Source organism: Phyllostomus discolor, chromosome 8 (genome assembly GCF_004126475.2).
Source record: "Phyllostomus discolor isolate MPI-MPIP mPhyDis1 chromosome 8, mPhyDis1.pri.v3, whole genome shotgun sequence".
Taxonomy (NCBI): domain Eukaryota; kingdom Metazoa; phylum Chordata; class Mammalia; order Chiroptera; family Phyllostomidae; genus Phyllostomus; species Phyllostomus discolor.
In genome coordinates, this window is record NC_040910.2 from 38218580 (window position 1) to 38238504 (window position 19925).

The 19925-nt window shown below is 57.4% G+C and overlaps 1 protein-coding gene across 2 annotated transcripts; it reads right to left on the minus strand.

The window, feature by feature from the left end:
- Positions 1-118: 118 nt before the first annotated feature.
- On the minus strand, positions 119-12287 carry LINGO3 (leucine rich repeat and Ig domain containing 3). 2 transcript variants are annotated; one of them, XM_028520678.2, is made up of 2 exons: positions 12132-12287; positions 119-2161 (listed from the first exon to the last, which is right to left on the minus strand). In XM_028520678.2, exon 2 carries the CDS (start codon positions 2104-2106, stop codon positions 328-330), a length of 1779 nt encoding a protein of 592 aa, XP_028376479.1. In that variant the 5' UTR covers positions 2107-2161; positions 12132-12287; the 3' UTR covers positions 119-327. The 2 variants fall into 2 exon arrangements, with proteins under 2 accessions (XP_028376479.1, XP_035888065.1); XM_036032172.1 differs by lacking the exon at positions 12132-12287 and adding an exon at positions 3005-3582.
- Between the last annotated feature and the right edge of the window lie 7638 nt (positions 12288-19925).

The window sequence follows — 19925 nt, forward strand, 5'->3', positions numbered from 1 at the left end:
GATGACCCCAGGGGTCTCTGAGCCCCTCCTCCAGTCCATGTAGCTCAATGACCTCTCAGGGCCAGGGAGACAAGGGAAAACCTTTAGAAAACGCCTGAGAAATTGCAAAAGACACATATTGATGAAAAAAGTCCTGTAATTGGGTCTCTACAAAAAAAAAAGTGGGGGGTGGGTTCTGCCAGGAGTCGGCTTACAGCCACTCCTCTGGAGAATGCATAGGTGTCATCAGACAGGCCAGCGAGGGGCTCGCGGGGACAGACTGAATCTCCTGGCTTGGCCAGGAGCCGCAGCCCCGGCAGGGCAGTGAGAAATCGTCCCCGAGACCCCTCAAATCATCTTCATGTTGAACTTGCGGGCGCTTCCCTGGCCAGCGCCGGCGGCCGGACCGTCCACCTTGCGGAAGGAATACTCCACGGAGAAGTTGTTCTTGTGCTGCCCGCGGCCCCGGCTCCACACGAAGAGCAGCAAGAAGCAGAAGAGGACGACGCCCAGGAAGGTGATGCAGCCCATAGCTGTGGACACCAGGATGGTGGTGAGGTCCAGTGGGAAGCGCGCGGCCGCCAGCGTCTCGTTGCGGCCCTCGCCCAGGGTCCGGTTGGCTGCCGGCTCAGGCTGCACAGTCAGCGTGGCGAAGTAGGTGTCATTGCCGCCCGCGTTGCTGGCCACACACGTGTAGGTGCCGCTATCCTGCGGTCGCGAGTCCCGAATCTCCAGTGTGCCCCCAGGCAGCACACGTGCCCGGCCCGCGCTGGCGATGGTCACCGCGCGGTGCTGAGGCGTCACCCAAGCCACAGTGGGCGCCGGCTCGCCCTCCGCGCGGCACTGGAAGCGCACATCCTCACCTGCGGTGGCCGTGACCTGCTGCAGCCGCCGCTCGCGAATCTTGGGCTTGCGGCACACGAAGTACTCGAAGAGGGCAGAGTCGGGGAGGTTGCGCAGCGCGTCTCCGCGAACCTCCGCAGGGGTGGCGCAGGCCGGCAGCCGCCCGTCGAAGTTAAGGGTCTTGCGGCGCTGCACGATCCACAGCAGGCGACAATCGCAGGCCAGCGGGTTCCCATCCACGCGCAGGGTCTCCAGCGTGTTGACTGAGTGGAAGGTACTCTCCTCCAGCGTAGACAGCAGGTTGTTGGAAAGGTTGAGCAGACGGATCTGACGGAGCCCCAGGAAGGCCTGTGGCTCCACCACGGCCAGCAAGGCCCCGGCCAGGTGCAGCTCACGCAGGCGGATCAGGTCGCGGAAGGACCCGCGGGGCACTGTGCTGATGGGGTTATGCGACAGGTTGAGGCAAGTGAGGTGGGCCTGGTGGCGCAGCGCAGCGGCTGGCACGGCGGTGATGTTGGTATAAGTGACGGACAGTGAGGTGAGGTTGAGGCCCTGCAGGCTGCCAGGGGCCACCTCCTCCAGTAGCGGCCAGTTGTCAATCTCTAGGTGCAGCAGGCCAGGGAGCCTACGGAAGTTCTGGTCCTCTAGGGCAGCGATGGCCAGGTGTCGAAGCCGCAGGGCGCCCAGGCCTCGTAGGTGGCCCAGAGACTCGCCCGACAGCGCCGTAAGGTTGCAACGCTCTAGGGTCAGCTCCTCAAGCGCCAGCAGCCCCGCGAAGGCCCGGCGTGAGATGAACACCAGGTCGTTGTCGCCCACCTCCAGCCGGCGGAGGCTGCGCAGGTCTTGGAAGGTGTAGTCCAGGAGGATTACCAGCTTGTTCTCGCTCAGATCCAGCAGCGTGAGGTTGTCCAGGCGCGTGAAGACCCCCGGCGGGATGAGCTTGAGCAGGTTGCCGCGCAGGCGCAGGACGCGCAGGCGTGGCAGGTTGGCGAAGGCGCCAGGCTCCACGTGCGCGATCACGTTCTCACTCAGGTCCAGCTCCTCTAGCAGCGGTAGAGTGGCCAGGTCGCCTGGGTTCAGGCAGCGGATGCGGTTACGGCTGAGCTCCAGCAGGCGCGTGTCAGCCGGGATGCCCTCAGGCACAGCGGTCAGCCGGCGCCGGGGACAGGCCACTGCGCGAGTCTGTGCAGTGCACTCGCAGCGAGCCGGGCAGCCCCCCGCCGGGGGCGGGGCCGCAGGCAGAAGCAGCAGCTGCAGGCTCAGGACGCATAGCCAGCAGGTCATGGTGCGGAGCCTAGGGAACCTGGGCCTAGGGCCCCGCCAACATCCTCATGGGTACCTGGGGGCGGGGGCATTATTAGCACCGGAGTTCTGTCTCCTTGGCCCGCCCTAGTAGTGCTCACGTGGACCGTTATCCACCGTGGTACCTGCAGTCCCACACCTGGGTTTCCACTCAAGAGGACTGAGCACATACAACCTCACAAAAATCTGTACACCCATGTCTACGGCAGCAGCATTCTATTAGGCAAAAAGTGGCAACAACCCAGGTGTTCATATACAGATGAAAGGACAAACCCAAGGTGGTCCATCCATGCACTGGAATATTACTCAGCCAGGAAAAGGAGTGAAGCTCTGACACTCACTACAACGTGGAAGAACCTTGAACACATGATGCTCAGGGAGCGGAGCCAGACACAAAAGGCCACACAGTGTGTGATTCCACGTATGTGAGACTTCCAGCACAGGCACAACCAGAGACAGAAAGTGGATTCATGGTTGTCAGAGGCTGGGAAGGGGATGGGGAGTGACTTTGGGGATGATAGAATGTTCTGGAATATGATAGTGGTGATGGTTCCACAATCTTGTAAATATACTAAACCCACTGAATTGTGTACCTTAAATGGGTGAATTTTATGTATTGTGAATTTTTCTCAATTTAAAAAATGATGAAAGAAAGCACTTACCAAACTGGAGAAAAATCATGCAAACATAATGTAAAAAATTTTGGTGCCCCAAACCTCCCCATTTATTGAGTGCCTACTATACATATACAGCAGGCTCTGAATCCACCGAAGAACAGGGGGCTCTCGCTGGTCAGGTGGGGATACAGGTGGTGTACATGCCCCCTCTCTCCCCAGAGTTCTCACCAGGCCCCCAACCCATCCTGTGCTCCCTCTGTTACCTGTCTGTGCGAGGTTGACCATCACATGAAATCAAAGCACGTCTTAAAACTCTTTCCATTGTTTCTCCTCCCACTGGGCTGTACACTCTCTAGGGTGTCCTAATCAGGCCAAAGCCGGGCATGAGACACGGCACCTACTTGATGGCCGCCAACGCATTCCAGACACTCGGTGCTTGTTAATGGAAACAACTTGACCAAAACTCTGTCACAGAATTTTAAGACCCATTAAAACAAAGTTTAATGAGGGGGGAAACCTCACAGGTAAGGAGACCAGGGGCTGTGAGGGGAAGCGGCACGGATGGATGGTCACAGTGACCGGGGCTGACGAGAAGGTGACTTCAGACCAGGAAAGCTGACGTGCTAGCTGCAGTCCGTAGTGGAGAGATCTGGGTCCCCTGAAAAGACGTGCTCACGTCCTGACCCTGGCACCTATGAATGCCACCTCATTTGGAAGTAGGGTCTTTGCGGACGTGACTAGTTGAGACGTGGTTATACTGGAGTAGGGTGGTCCCGGTGGAATGACTGGTGTCCTTATAACAGGAGGGGAATCTGGACACATACAGACACACACAGAGGGAATAGAGCCACGTGAAGATGGAGGCAGAGACTGGGGTGAGCAGGCGGGAGGAGAGCCTGCATAGCTGAGGACTCAGTCACACCGTGAGGAAGGAAGCTGAGGAAGCCAGCGGGGAACATAGCAGGGAGGCCGAGGGGAAGGAGCAAGAGCTGGCTGGTTGTGCCCTCTCACCGCAGTTGTCTTAACCCTAACCTGGGCATTGCAAGGAACGTAATCCTCCGGAGCTGTTTCCCAAGGTCATTCTCTCCCATGTTGTTGCCCCGGACAGCACATGGAGAGGCTGTGTTCCAGGTAGGAGGGAGAAGACAGCAAGAACAAATGGTTCCCTGTTCAGCAGCCCACCTCATGCCTACCTTAAACCTGCCCTTGGCTTTGAGGTCACTTCCAGTTCCCTGTTGTGCTGCTCCCTACGGTCCAGGGAAACTGTCCCCCCTTGACCAGGAATGGGGGACGGGACCTCAGCAGCCTGCTCTGGAGGAGTCAGACCTCCCTGGCTCTGTCTCTGGGAAGAATAGCTGATATTTTTCAGCCTCCCAAGTACAGACTCCTTGTGGGGCAGAGCTGCCTCGCTTGTTCTTTCTGCAGGAGAGAATTTCACACCCCTGGAGTAACATTCCAAGCCTTCCCAGGGCCCGCAGGCCCTGGACAACCTGCCCCATCCCCTCCCTGTCATCACAACCTCTCCCTCTCTCCCCCTCACTGACTCTGCTCCAGCCACACAGGCCTCCTCACTGTTCCTCCAGAGTGCCAGGCACTGTCCTGCCTCAGGACATTTGCACATGCTGTACCAGAAACCTGGAACACCTTCCCCGCATGGTTCTCTCAACAATTTTATTTGGGTTTCACCCCAATGTCACTGGTTAATCTCTGTACTGATGTCCCCACCTTAGTCTTCCTGAACTGCCATTTAAACCCTCATTTAATGCAGCAACATCATCATCGCCACCATGGTGAATACTTCTACAGTTCCTGCTCTGTGCCAACCTGGGGCTAAGGGCTCCACCTGCACTGGCTCCTTTAATTCCGACAACAACCTCACGGGGTGCTGCTGTCACCTCCACTTTACAGATGGGAACACTGAAGCTCAAAGCAACTCAAGTCACCAGCTCAGGTTCACACAGCACATCAGAGGTGGCAGGGGAAGAAGTCTCAGGAAAAGTGGGAGGTAACACTCAGTATTTTTTAAAAAAATTTTTTTTACAGAGCCAGAACAGGGTCCTGGTAGTTCATCCAGTTCTGTTTTGGCTAGACCAATTTTCTATCACCTACAGAGATACCATAACACTGGGGCCCCTATGCATTGATTTAGTCCACTAGTCAGTCAACAAACAGGTGCCAGGTGCCAAGCACTTTCCAGGTGCTGGGGACACAGAGCACAGAAGGCAAAATGGTCAGCTTCTGGGATATAACGGACATCCCATGGATATAATACAGCCTCTCCTGGCTCGGGTGCGCAAGTGGAGAAAAATAAGTCCAGGAAAAGGGCGGTGATAGGTGTCCAGGGGCCGCAGTGATCTAATTCGCTGAGAAAGGGATGTTCGCGCAAAGGCTTAGGGGAGAAAGGGAGCAAGCAGGCGGCAGCAGGAAGGGCAATCTGTGGAGGGCACAGCAGGGACAATGCGGTGAGGGTGGCCGTGCGGTTCGGGCACGGAGGCTGAGAGTTGGATGCTGCGGTCAGAGAGATGAAAAGGAACTTTTCAAACATTTTAAGTTGGAAATAATTTTTAAAAAACAGTCGCCGGAGAGTGTGGATAAGAACAAAATCAGGAAGTACTCAAGTGATGAAAGGTCGGAAGAGCTGGGGCACAGCTACTGCGATATAGTCAGGAGAGGCTGGCGGGAGACCTCAGTTCCAATGGGCTGCTGTGTGACCCATAATGGAAAACACACCCTTTCTGGACCTAGCCTGTCAAAAGAACAGAGAACCCTTGGGGCATTGGACTTCCAGCTCTATAATTACTCCCAGGTTGAGAGGACAGCTGGTCCATGGGGCAGGCGGGAGGCCACTCAAGCTGTGACCCAGTTTGTCAAGTCTAACCTCTCCTGCAGGCGAGGCCCTGTCATCTCCTCTGCGGGGCTTGGGGCGCACGGGGAGGGGACTTGCAGCTGGGCCTGAGCTTCTGATCTTCCCCCTAGGGTTCTGGTTCCCCCACCTGGGAGAACGCCTGGCTCTTGGAGAGGGAACCGTGGGGACTCGATTCTGCCTGCAGGACCCCCATTCCCTCACTTTCCCGGACACGGGCCAGGCCTGAAAGTGGGAGAGCATGTAGGAGGGCGGTCTCCTGAGTGCCCCTCTAGCTCTGTCACTCTCAGAGGATAAAGAGCTGCCTCCCCCCCCCCCCCCCCCCCGCCCCAGACAAGCAAGGATCCCCCGCCCCCGTCCTCCCCCTGGAGGGCTGAGTCTTACGGTGGAGTTAGAAAGCCAGGGCCCCGGGTCCCAACGAGGATGGGGGTCTGGATTCCAGTCCTGCTTCTGCAGGGCTAAGTTTCCAGGGCCCTCCAGAACCCCTCTGTCCCCAGAGACCTGCCACCCACTTGGGGCCTCTCCCGCTGTCCTCCCAGGACACCCACCGTTCACGATCGACTCTTGATTTTGTGTCTCAGCCACCATGTCTCCTCCGAGGTCTAGGCGAGGGACCCAGTTTCATCCCTGACCTCTCCCAGGAGGCCCCCAGCACCCAAACCTCACCCTTGGCAGCAGGCAGGGGGGTCCCTGCTCCCCATCTCACACAGGTTGGAGTAATTTCAAGTCCTCTTTCACACATCCAGCCAACCTGTCACCAGGTCTCCAGGTGCCGTGAGCTCCACCTCCGATACAGCCCAGATCTGCCCCCATCTGCCTCTCCTGCCTCCACCAGACTGGCCCACCTGCCGGCACAGCCTCCAGCTCATGCCACAGCCCCCGACAGACATTCTGCCTTCTCAGCCTCAGCCCTCCCCTCTGCAGAGCGGACCTGGGGGTGGGGGTGTGAGGGTCTCTCCCCTAGGGTCTCTCTCCCTCCCTCTGTGCTGACACAGAGACTGGGTCACACTCTCTGTGGACGGCCGGGTTGGGCACTGTGGGGTGCTGAGCAGCAGCTCTGGCACCACCCACTCAATGCCAGAAGCGCCCTGTGTGTGATAACCACGGATGTTCCCAAACATGGCCCAATGACCTCGAAGGTGGGACCCCTGCTGAAGAGGGGACCAGGCAGAGAGCAGGCATCCCCAGCAAGAAATAGGCTGATTGTCAGCCTGTGTTACAGACAGGGAAGCAGAGGCCCAGAGAGGGGAAGTGACAGGCCTGGGTCACACAGCTGGTGAGAAGCAGATTCAAGACTCAAACCCAGAACTCTACACCTTATATTCCAGGGCTCTCCCAGGGACAGCGGAGCCCTGTCCTCCATGGGACCCTGACTTCTGCTGGCTCTGCAGACCCAGGAGCCTGCCCTGCGCCAGTCAGACAGAACTGTGAGGCCTCAGAGCTGCCCTTGGTGGAGAAGGCTCCCTCGCTCCAAGCCACAGAGAGTTTTAGGGTCAGCGAGCTTACGATGACATGGATGAGGGCAGAGGAGCCTCGGGGACTGGCCTGGGCCTGGGTTCCCTCCAGTCTGGCCCACAGGGGAAGGACTGGGTAGACAGACAACACGCGTTTCAAGGGCAGAGACTTGCTGCCACGCACGACGAGCCACAGAGGAGGCCACGGAGACCTTTGGCAGGGCAGCGTGGTCACCATGGGCAGGAGGCAGGGGCCTGTCCAGAGCAGTGGGGGCCAGCCCACACACAGACAGCCTGCTGCCCAGTCACACTCGGGGTCTCTTTTCCTCCTTCGTGCAGGGCCCTGAGCACAGTTGCATCCCAGCCTTCATGGGGTGAAATTTTCCCCATTTCAAGGGATCAAGTCAATGTTTTTAGCACAGTGATGGATATGCGCAACCATCACCACTATCTAGTTCCAGAACATTCCAGCACCCCCCAAAGGGAACCCACCCCCATTAACAGTCATTCTCCCTCCTCTTCCCCCAACCCCCGACAACCACTATCCCACTTCCTGGCCCTGTGGCTGTGGCTGTTCTGGACATTCCACGTAAATGGATCACACGTTGTGTGGCTTTTTGCGCTTGGCTTCTTTTGGTGAGCAACGTGTTGAGTGGAAGAGCAGGCAAGAGTCAAGGAAACAAACGCACGAGGTGGCTGGTCTGGGGCAAGCAGAGGTCTGCTCTGAGCTGATGCTCTCTGTCCAGCAGGTTGGGGGGGCCGGTCTGAGCTGAGACCTGAATGGGGGACAGGAATCCAACGGGCCAAAGTCTGAAACACGGTGTTCCAGGTGCGGACAGCCGCCAGGGCAAGGGCCCCTGGGTGGGAGTAAGCTTGGCGCTCGGAGGAGCAGAGGGGCTGCGGCTGAGGCGTGTCTGGGTCTGGGGTGGAAGCTGGCATCGGGGAGGGTGAGACCGCACAGGGCGCTACAGACACCTCGAGGTGTTCAGACTCAGTAGTGAGAGCAGCGGGAGGCACGGGGGTTTGAGCAGGAGTGTGATGTTTCTGAGTTGCAGCTTGAAGATGGCCTGACTCTATCCCCCTGTGTTGCCTGAGCCTGGAAAGCCCTGTCTCCTCCCAGGACAGCGCTGTCATCAGAACGAGGACTGCATTACTCCTCTTTCTGTTTCCACCATGCGCAGAGACGGGTCTCCAGGGCCTGGTAATACCCACTGCATGGAGCAGAGAGTCAGTGAGAGTCTGGAGTCGGACTCCTGGGTCCCCGCTGGAGCCCGCCCCACGGCCTTGGGCAGAGACTTCCAATGCCCTGAGCCTCAGTCTCCTCCTCTGCCAAAGGGACTCCCATGATTAGTAACCTCCTTCCCAGGTGATGGGTGTGGTGGTTGGGGAGAATGAGAAATCAGCTGAGAAGTTACTTTGTAAACCAGAACCCTTCTGGAAAACTCTCCATTGGGTGCCGGACAGGGTCAGGAGCCGAGTCCAGGGCCCCGTTCTGCTCTTGGTTAAGTCGTTTCACGTTGGTTAAGTACCACACAGTCATCTGTTCATTCACTCATTCATTCATCCATATGCTCCACAAGCATTAATGGTGCCTGCTGTGTGCCAGGCGCTGTTCTAGTTCTAGCAGGAAACAGCTTTGAACAGAATAGACAAAACCCCCACCACTCCGTCGACGGGTGAGAAGCAAGGAAGAGTTAAACAGAGGCCCCAGGCGGGCACTGCTATGGAGAAAACCAACAGGGAAGGTGGGGTCTGTGGTCAGTGGAACAACAGTCCCCGCAAAGACACCCATGTCCTAATTCCTAGAACCTCTGAATGCTTCCTGATGTGGCAAGGGGATTAAGTGTGCTGATGAAATTAAGGACACTAATGAGTTGACGTCCAGATGGAGATGGCCCCGGATTATCCTGGGGATCCAGTGTCATCACTGGGTCCTCACAAGAGGGCGGTGGGAGGGTCAGAGTCAGAGATGGACGAGGCAGCACTGCTGGCTGTGAGGACGGAGAAAGGGGCCACAAGCCAGGATGCGGCGCCTCTAGAAGCTGGAAAAGGCCCAAACGATCCTCACCTCAGGCCTCCAGAAGGACTGGCCCTGCCCACACCTGGGTTTAGGACTTCTGACCTTCAGAACTGTGAGATGATAAATTTGTGCTGTTTTAAGCCAATTAGGTTTGTGCTGATTTGTCACAGCAGCCACAGGAGACACTGACAGGGTCTCTGCGATGGTGAAGAGTAAGTGGGCCGCATGCCAGCCCCAGGGGCTGGGAAGGGGGAAGAGGCCAAGCCCCCTCACAGGGCCTGCCCTCAGTATCAGCTGGGGTGGGGGGCCCACCTAAGGAGGGGCCCCAAACTCTGGCCGTCACCACAGGACCTGGGAAATAGAGCCCTCCTCTCCTCCACCCCAAGCTGTCCTAATTTGCCATGAAGCTCTCAACACAAGGGGGAGACAGAGTGTGGCGGAGGGTACCTGAGCCCCGCTTCCCGGACCCCAGCTGCTTCCCACCCACCTCCTTTATTCTGAGTGAGCTTTCTCCCTCACAGGCCGCATGGGACAAGCCCTCCTGGCCCCTCCCAGGCCAGGGGGTGCTGAAGACTCCTTTGGGCAACACCAAAACCAGTCTGGGCTGGAGGCGTCAAGTGAACCCACAGGGAGGGCCGGGGCGGGGAACAGATGACGGATGATGGAGCTTGGCAGCTCTGTCCCCAGGCTGCTCCTTCTGCTGCCCCACCCTCTCACCCTAACCCTCCCCTGCCACAGCTGGGGCCTGAGGGAGCCAGGAGAGCATGGTTTGGCAGGCACTGGTGGTGTCCCCATTCAAGCTTCAGACTTGGGAGGTGGGGGCCCTGCAAGGCCTGCTTTTGGGGATACACTGCCAACAACCCCAGGCCTGGTCCTCCTGCGTCCTAGATCTGGGCGCTCCTGGGGATCTCATCCATGACAATTCATTAAGCCCTAATTAGCCTCCCTCTGCTGTGAGTCCATGTTACCCCTTAGGGGACTGGGGGCCTCCAGACCCATTTTCCTTGCCAGCCTGTGGGGTATAGGGGAGGCCTCTAGATCTGGAGCTACCGTTTGGATGCCCATGCTATACTGTGGCTGCTCTCCCACCAGTCCGGCCCCAAGAGTGGAATAACGGAGGCCATTTGGAGAAAAGGAGACTGAGGGTCAGAAAGGTCCCCAGCTCACCTGGCATCACAGATTGAGAGTCACCATTTGAACCTGGGGCTGATGCCAGCTCCTTCCCACTGAGTCCCAGAGTCTTACTGGAGAGTGGAGGGCAGAGGGCTCTCTTCTGAGGCTCAGGATTGACGTGTGCTGGTGGGTGGCTTTCTTGGGCCAACCTGGGACAAGCTCTGTTTGGAGAGTTCTCTACCTGGTGACTAGGTGGTGACTCAGGGGTGCCCGGGAATGACAGAATTGTGGGATGAAAAATCAAGCTGCTGCCTCGGATCTGCTTTTTATTCCCACTCAGCAAGGCACCTTCAGATCCCAGGCTTAGTCTGGGGGTGGCTAAGAGCAACCACCCCCATTCTACAGATGAGCACACTGAGGCTGAGCGGGTGCAAGGCTGAGCTACTGCAATAGTGGTAATGGTAGTAACAGTCCCTTATTAACTGAGCATCTAGTTTATGACAGCACCGGGCCTGGGTGTGATGTGCAGCCGTTTGTCTCAGCTTGTGCGAGATAAGTCTGGTGTTCGTGTCTGTCTCAAAACTGGAGCTCAGAGAGCAGCTGTCCTTTGCCAGGTCACCAGCTAGGCCGGGAAATGGAACAACAGGAGGAGAAAGGCTGGGTTTAGCCTTTCCGAGCCTCGTGCCATGGCTGGGTGGCCCCTTCCCGCCAACCCATGTGATCCAGATAGAGCAAGAGCACTGCATCAATGGGTAGGCTTGCAGGGTCTTCCAGCTCAGACCCTGCCACACATGGCTGCTGCTTGTAGGCAATGAACCCACAGCCCATGGGGGCCCAAGCTCCACACAAAGACCACATTCTTCCGCACTCACACACCTGGTTCCCATGGCCTCATCCACACTGGGACCCTGTGTTCACCTCTGGGCACTCACACACCTACCACACCTCCTCCACAGAGCCCACCTGGGTTGCTCCAGGTCTCAGCCCTGCTGGTCCCAAAGGCTTCCCATCAAGTCCCAGACGGTCTCCTTGCCTGCTGTCATGTGACACCAGATGCCCCCTTCCTACCTTGCCCTCCCAGAAGCATGAGGCTCTCAACCATCTCTGTGCACACATGAATTCACCAGCGGCCGCTTGTTTCAAATGCAGGTTCTGGAGCCTTAGCCCCCAAAGTTCTGACTCCTCAGAAATGGAGGGCTGTCTTTAGTGTCAGGGCACATGTTGAAAAAGAGGTTGCATGGCGCTCTCCAAAGGCAGGGCTGGGTCTGCTCTTGTGCCGGCATGGAGGCACTAGGTGCTTTCCCCCATCCCCAACTTGTTGAATGGGGCTCAGGGGCCCCTATGGCCAAACCCCAGAGGCCCAGCTTCTGGGGATAGAGAGAAGCTCCCCATAATCCTCCGTGCTGTTTGGACACTGGTCCACAGTGCAGGGGGCTCAGCCTTGCACCCTCAAATTCCTCCCACCAGGCTGAACTGTCCCCAGGCCCAGGGATGGAGCAGGTCCTGGCATGGACCTCAAAAGCCCCCTTTACCTTCCCTGTTAGCTTGGCACCACCCCCTCACTCCCACCGCCCGCTGGACCAGACCCCGGTGGGGGATGGACAGGAAGGACAGTGGCTGAAGCCTCCATCCCGACTGTCTCGGTCCCTCCACCCCAGCCAGTGCCCCCTTCTTCTTCCCATAGAGAGGGGCACATCCCCCAAGGCATTCTCACTACCCCAAAGAGACGCCCACCCGACTCCTCGTTCCTCGGTGCCCCAGTGGAGGGGCGGGGGACCCCAGCGTGGGGAGTGGCCCCCAAAGTTTCCAGGGGGAACGCGGGGGCCTGGCGAGTGGCGATGTGCGGGAGAAGGAAGCGCGGGGCGAGTAGCCCCTGGGCGAGGATGGGGGCTGCGGGACACGGGAGGAGCGGGGTTGCTGGGGCCCGCGCGGCCACTCACCTGGGCGGCTCTGCCGCGGACACGGCGCGGGCTGCGGCGTGGGGGCCGTCGGAGCCGACAAGAGCCACCGCCGCCGCCGCCGCCTCCCGGGCCCGCCGTGCGCACTCCCGCCAGCGCGTGCCTGCCGCCAACCTCCCAGTGCGCGGGGCGGGGGCGCGCGGGGCTGTGCTCGGTCGTGCGCGCGGCCTGCTCGCTAGGTTGTTGGTGCCCGGGCGGCGGCGGGTGCCCGGGCGGCGGCAGGTGTCCGGGGCTGCCGGCTGCGCGGGGACACGTGCGCGCAGGTCCCCGGACGCGCTCCAGGGGGAAGGCACGGCAGGGCGACCGGGACCGGGAGTAAGTGAGCTCCAGTGTGCTCCCTGCCCGCGTTGGGTCTCGTTTGAGGACCCCTGTGGTCATGGCGGGGCTGCTGAGGCTGCGGTGCAGGAGACGCAGGGATCCTACTCAGTGCCCTTCTGGGACCTACCCCCTCCTCGAGGCCCCGCAGTCCAGGCCTCCAACACCTTGGCACTTGGACTCCTGTGCCAGCTGCTTCCACTCAGGCCAGACAGACCTCCAGGCCCATTCCCCACGTGGGTACCAGAGGAAGCTTAACCACAGCCTCCAGAACCAACTCTGGCTCCCTATGGCCCTCAGGATCTCCCCTGAACTCTACCCTGCCTTCTTCCTTCCCCTGATTCCAGTCCCCATGCAGAGCACCTTGCTCTTCAAACATGCCACACTCCCTCCAGGCTCAGGGCCTTTGCACCCCCTGTTCCCTCTGCCTGGCTGGAAGCCTTTCCCTCCATGCTTCCTTGGCCAGTTTGTAGCAACTTGTGTTTGTCTGACTAATGCGGCTTTTTCACCATTGCACTCTTGCCTGGCCTGTGCAGTAGGAGGGCGCTCAGAGGATGTTTGCAGGAGGAGAGTCTTGCTTTTATACACAGTGAGCGATGTGGGGGGGCCCCGTGCTAGGAACCTCATGTTAGGAGGGGGCCTGCCTTGCCCGATGAAAGGAGTAGGTTGGAGCAAACACCCTAGAATCATGGAACATTGGGGTGAAGGGTCCCTACTCCCCACTCTCAGGCTGGAATATGTGGCTCCCAGGCAGAAAACAGCCAGGGCAGAAATGGGACCAGGAGTGGGTATCCTGACCCTCCAGGACCAGGCCTACCCAGCACTGGCCAGGAGGGAGGCTGCCCCATTCAGGGGGTCTGAAATGGGGAGTCTGGCACAGGAGGCTGGATGTTACTGCAGGCTGTGTGGCACCGGGGCAGAGGACAAGGGGTGGGGGGCCTATCCCCATCATGCTAGTATCTCCAGCTGAGATGACCAAGGACTTACTGTGTGCTGGTCTCCATTCTAAACAGGGGCCCTCAGCTCCTTGCTGCACCCTCCCTGCCACAGGCTGCCACATTTATTGTTCCCATTTCACAGATCAGCAGAGTGAGGCTCGGAGATGCCATCGACCCGAGGGAGAGGTTCAGGGCAGACCTGGCTGCCCCGAGGGTTGCTTGCGTCTAACCTTGCACTGCCACCCCCAGCCCTTCCCAGGCACTGCGTCCTTCTAGCCGCTTTCATGGTGGCCTGGCATCAGCTCAGCCACCTGTGACTCAAGCAGGCTCTGTTCCCAGACTGTCGCATTGGCCCGAGGCCCAGAAACTGCATCCCAGGAGGCCACAAGCCAGGTCCAGCACAGGCTGAGGGGGATGGTTCCCTTCCTGGCCCCCAGGCCCTCAGAAGTGCAGAAAGAGGGTGTGAGTGCCCCTCCCTCCTAGATCCCGACCGCCATGGCCAGCCCAGGGACCTGCACAGAGAAGTCATCACTGGGAACCGTTATGTGACCTGGGACAGTCACTTCTCTTTTCTGAGCTTCCCTCTCTTCCTGTTGATGCCTGCCTCCCAGTGCATCTTGGAGGGAAGCTTATGAAGCACCTACTATGTACCAGGGGGGAGAGATGCTGAGGGGAAAACAAGGGAACTTGACATAGGAGGACAGTGGAAGAGAACCATGAAATAATCACAAAGGGGGATGGAAAACTCAGAGAGATCTCAGTGCCTGACTTAGGCTGGGTTCAGTGAGGTCTCCCCAAGGAGGGGCAGCTGGAGATGAGTCCTACAGGGTGAGGGGGGCTAACCAACACAGTGGCCTGGGTTCAAATCTTGGCCCTGCCACTTCCTGGCTGTGGGACTGTGGGAGACGCCCCTGTAGTCTCAATTTCCACATCTAGGGCTGCAAAGACTCCTCTCCTGATGACAGAGGGGACCACAGGATGCTAGTGGCTCTGCCCAGCTTGTGGTCATCGCTTGGGACACCTGGTTAAAGGGCAGGGTGAGGCCAAGGGCACATGCCATCTCAGGACTTTGGCATGGCTGTTCCCACTGCCTGATCACCCTTCCCCCAGACCTCAGCCCGTCTCACTTCCTTTCTGACTCACACCTCCTCCCGTGCCTCCTTCTGCCCCGTCCTTACCTCCACACCACCTTCCCCAGTGAAGGCACTCTGTGATGCACTGATTTATCCTGTCTATCGTGTGCCCTTGTAAAACACTGCTGTGGCTCACAGTAGGTACGCACACAATAGGCATGCACACAGTAGGCATGCACCAAACATTGGTTGAATGAACCAGTGAGCCATCGACGTTGAGGGTGGTAGATTTTGCTCTAGGAGTGGGGTGTCTAGGGGTTTGAGGAGGAGGAATGGCACCCCGTTCCTCCAAGGGCCTTCTGTTCCCTGAAACCGCTGCTTGTCTTCTGCTTTCTGTCCTTGGCCAGCATCTTCCTGCAACCTGTCCCCAGTGTAAGCCCACCGAGAGCAGAGACCACTCCTGTCTTGCTCACTGCCATGCCCCTGGAGCATATAGTAGGTGCTCAGCAAATGGCTAGAATGTGCCCTTTGGCAGCCCAGCGGGATGCTGCTATGGGGGGCGAGGGGAGCGTGGGAAGAGGGTGCAGCCCTGAGTTAGAGCCTTTCAGGCAGTGGGCTGGCAAGGTTACCTGGTTGCCAAGGTTACAACCACCTGTGATGGGGATGTTGCCATGGAGACGGACTACCTGGGAGGAGAGGGTAGCTCCAGATGGAGAAGCCATGGAAGGGGCTGGGGGGAGCGATGCAGCTGCCTGCCCAGAGGGCTTCCCAATCCCTTTGGGGAGAGAGTTGCAGCAGGGACTGTCAGCTCTCCCTGTCTGCACCCTCCTGCCTGGGAAAGCCAGCAGGAGCCCTTACGTGGCTGTATTTATTTCTACAATTGAAAGCCTTCCTCCTCTGTTCCTCTTCCTCCAACGAGATGTGCAGGACTGGCAGTTTCAGCTGGAGGAGGGAGGATATGGGGGCAGGTGGCCTGCGTGTGGCCCCAGACAAGCGGTGTCTCCTCTGTAATCAGGTGTGGAGCCATCGGGTGCTGGGTGGCAACAGTGCATGTGGAGCGATTGAGCCTTGGGCTCCAAATCCAGACCCTGGGGTCGTACTGGGTCTCTGCTGTGTGACACAAAGCTAGTGACAGAACCTCTCTGAGCCCGTCACCATATCTGTAACATAGAAATAACATTAATCCCTCTAGGTTGTCTAGTACACCAGGAATTGTTTTGTTTGTTTGTTTGTTTTGTTTTGTTTTGTTTTGTTTTGTTTTCTTGCCTCCAGCTCTTCATTCCTGGCTGATTTCTGACCCCTGCTGGCTCTGGTCAGTGTGGCATGGCCAGCCAGGATGGGTGGGCGGGAATGGCAGGGTGGGTGGGAATGGCAGGGTGGGTAAGGAGACCCCAGGTTGCTGACCGGGGTCCTGAACAAAGGTAGAAAGCGTGAAAAGACAGAAAGGCCCTCACTCAGCAGCCGGCATTTATTGGACATCACAGACCCCCCCACCCTGTAGCTCCTAGTCTAATGGTTGGAGGGACCTGTCCTGCAGACAGTGGGGGCTCTGGAAGGACTTGGAGCTGGGGAGGGATATGCTGAGAGCAGCAGGGAGCAGGAGGGCCTGATGGAAGGGCATCCTCACTCTCTCAGCCTGGGCCAACCTGAGCTCAAACCAACATCTCTATGGTTCCAAGAACTGCCCCCCCCCCAACTCACCAATTTGTAAAGTTACCTGTTCACTAAACCTTCTTTCTTTTACATCCATGTTCTCACCTGAGTCCAAACAGAACTGGATTTCTCTCTTGTCTCACTGACCTGGGGTCTGGAAACAGATAGTGACAGGCCCAGATGCTGTGGGGGACTTCTGGGCTCTGTGCAAAGGGTCCCAGGCTACGGGCACTGTCCAGCCCTTTCACTGGAGCTGGAGGACTGCAGTGAGGTCTCCCCTGGGCTGTTGGTGGCAGGAACGGACCTGCAGGATGAGAGCTGTGGCATCTGCTTCCTCTTGGTTCCCCACTGGAGCCAGGGCAGTAGGCAGGGGTTCCTTCCCTCTCTGTTTGCCACTCTCCTTGGGCTTCAGTTTCTGCACCCATGAGACAATCAGCTTTGGTGGCTTTAGAGCACAGGAAGGGTGTGGGGGGGCAGAAGGTGCAGGAGGCTGTGTGACCCTTCAAAACTTGCTCAGCCTCTTTGGGCCTCAGCTTCCTCATCTGCAAACAGGGGTAATGAGAGGGCTTGGGGGAGTGCTAAGTGAACCATAAGGGGTCAGGGGTCGCTAGCCCATCCTTTACAAAAGCCGTTTTGGAGACAAGGCAGCTGAGGGAAGGAAGGAAGGAGCTGGCCGTCACTAATGTCAAGATCCTGCCCACCTTTCAGAGACTCCTGGGCCTGCAGTCGGGGTGGTGTCCCGGGGCTCTCTGGCCGGTCTGAACTCAAGCCAGAGTCTGCCCCTCTCTGCCTGGCTCTGCCTGCCCCTCACTACTGGGGGCTCTGGTGATGTCCCCCAGAGCGGGGCCTCCACAGGCAATAGTCGAGCCCTCTCAGCCAGCACCGTGATGACCATCTGCACATGCAGCTGAGCTGGCCATTGGTCTGGTGGCGAAGCCCCTCCCAGAGTTCTGAGACCTGCGAGGACCGTGGGCTGGGAGCTGGAGAGCAGGATCTAGGCAGGGGTCAGATGGCATTGTGGGCTGGCTGGTGGCCCTGAGGGCCGGGGGTTTATACCAGGTCCAGGAGGGCAGGAAGGGGGAGGACCCGGGGTCGCTGGCCAGGTGGCCATATCCTCATTCCACTCCCAGTTGCTGCCCTGTATCTGCCCCTGCCTGCCATTCCCTTCTTTGTAAATCTGTCTCTGCATCTCCCCATGTGCTCTGACCTTCTCTTTCTCTCCTGGTAAAATATTACCATTTTCATATAATATGAAATGTAAAATATGAAATATTAAATCTCTCCTTCTGAAATATTAAAATGAGAACAGGCTAACAGACTCCTTTGGTCACTGTCTTCAATCCCAGGTCAGCCTGGTCCTTTCAGATCTTCCTCTATGCATTGAAAAGCATAGAAACATAAGGTATTTTTAATTTATCATTTTAAGTAAGTGCCATCATACCATATGCATCAGTGTGATAAACTTGTGTTTCCCCGTATAATCTGTCCTAGGCCTCAGGGAGCAAGTCTTAGTGGCCTGTCACTGTGTAACAGACATCCCCTAACTTGGTGGCATAAAACTATTATTTCTCACGATTTTGTGGGTTGGCTGCAAAGTTCCTCCTGGGTTAACTCAGGAGTCCTCAGATGCCTGCAGAGCGCACCTGAAGTCTGAAGCTCTCACTAGTGTGCAGGTACCTGGGGGGCCTCGGTGCCCCTCCATGGGGCTCCCCGGGCTCCAGGAAGCAGTTGCAGCTTCCTCAGGTCAGGGCAGCATTTCCAGAGGGCAAAGGTAAAGCCACAAGGCCCCTTTGCAAACTAGTCTCTGAGTCCCCACACTGTCAATTCTGCCTTCTTCTTCTTTTTTTGAAAGATTTTATTTATTTGCCTGGCTGGTGTGGCTAAGTGGCTTGAGCACTGGCCTGTGAAACAAAGGGTTGCCAGTTCGATTCCCAGTCAGGGCACATGCCTGGGTTGCAGGCCAGATCCCCAGTGGGGGACACATGAGAGGCAACCACACATTGATGTTTCTCTCCCTTTCTTTCTCCCTCCCTTCCCCTCTCTCTAAAATCTAAAGATTTTATTTATTTATTCTTAGAGAGAGGGGAAGGGAGGGAGAAAGAGAGGGAAACATGGATGTATGAGAGATACATCGATCCGTTGCCTCTTGCATGCCCCCAACTGGGGACCTGGCCCACAACCCAGGCATGTGCCCTGATGGGGAATCAAACTGGCGACCTTTTGGTTTGCAAGCCACCACTCAAGCCACTGAGCCACACTAGCTAGGGCTCTTCCTCTTCTTTTTAGAGATTTTATTTACTTATTTTTAGAGAGAGGGGAAGAGAGGGAGAAAGAGGGAGAGAAAAATCAATGTGAGAGAAACATCGATTGGTTGCCCTTCATATGTGCCCACAATCCAGGCACATGCTGATTGGGAATGGAACCCACAATCTTTTGGTTTGTGAGATGACACCCAACTGAGCCGCACCAGCCAGGGCTCTGTATTCCCATCAGCAGAACAAGCACCCAAATTCCAAGGGGTGAGGAAATAGACTCCCCTCCCTGGAGGTCAACATCTTTGTAAAAAGTTGCTTTGTAGTTGCTACAGGAACCTGAGTTTGCATAGCAGATCCCCAGGGATGGGCAGGTAGATTACTCCCAGTCTTTTACAAGTTAGGTCAAAGAGATTCTCTGGGAGGGCATGGTTCAGTGGGAGGAGCTCACTATATCTGCCTTTCTGGGGAGTTCTGCCTGAGCCCCCACGAAGTCAGGGTCTCTCACTACTGTGCCTTCACAGCATTCTGCTCTCATCTTCAGACTTCAGCATAAAGCTTTGTGCTCTCAAAAGACTCCACACACAACTGTGCCTAGTGCCTGGCCACAGAGTGGACATGCAATGCCTTTGCTTGAACTTGAGAGGCTGGAGCACTTCCTGTAACCCATACAGCAAGTGGTGGAAAGAAATTTGAGCCTTGAACTTGGTGGCGGCTGAGGGCAGCTCTTGTCCTCATTGGGTTGCTGGGAGGTGAGCAGGCAATGAATGGAGAGTGGTGTGGAGCCCGGGAGCTGCCTTGAGGGACACAACTGTGGGGGTGGGCACCAGGCACAGATCTTGCTTCCTCTACTGCAGAAGCTGGGGGCTGGAAAACCAGGTGTCTCTCTATCCCAGCCCAACTGCCCGGAGGCTCTAATGAGGTCTAAACCTGTAAGCTTGCTGCTCCCTACCCTGTCCCATCCAGGGGTTGACCCCCTGGGCCCTCTGACCCCAAGCTCTCAGGTCTTGCCTCAGACAGGGCAGGCTGGGTGTATGGAGTGAACAGACCTGGGGCCTGGATTTTCAGTGTTTCCACTGTGTGGCCTCCCTGCCCAAGTCCCAGTCCCCCAACTGGTAAATGAACACAGAGGATTCATTTCCCAACATCGAGGCACAGAAGGTTGGATGTTGGCGTGCTGGGTATGCCGAGGTTCTAGGTCACAGCCTCCCCTGGGGGTGCAACCCTCCCACAGCCAGGCCAGCACCCCCACCGCCCAGCTGTTAGAGGCTTTGACTCTGAATGAGGCTTCTGGTAGAGGACTGGTGGAGGGCAGGACGGATGAGGAGCAAGTGCAAGAGGGGGCCCCACTGCTGCCTAGCTCATTCCCAGCAGCTGGAGCTAATATTCCTGGGCCAGAGCAGAGCCCAGATCCCAAGATAAGCAGGGAGTCAGCCAGTTTCAGTTTATCTAGTAGTGCACGAGCAAATCCAGCTGCTACTTTCTGTGTGACCTGTTAGTGGAGGAGTTGCCAGCCTACAATTCCCACAGCCCTACTGGGCGGCA

What these genes read in the sequence shown, in the direction of transcription:
- LINGO3 (XM_028520678.2), bottom strand. Translation starts at nt 2,106, where the DNA reads ATGACCTGCTGGCTATGCGTCCTGAGCCTGCAGCTGCTGCTTCTGCCT.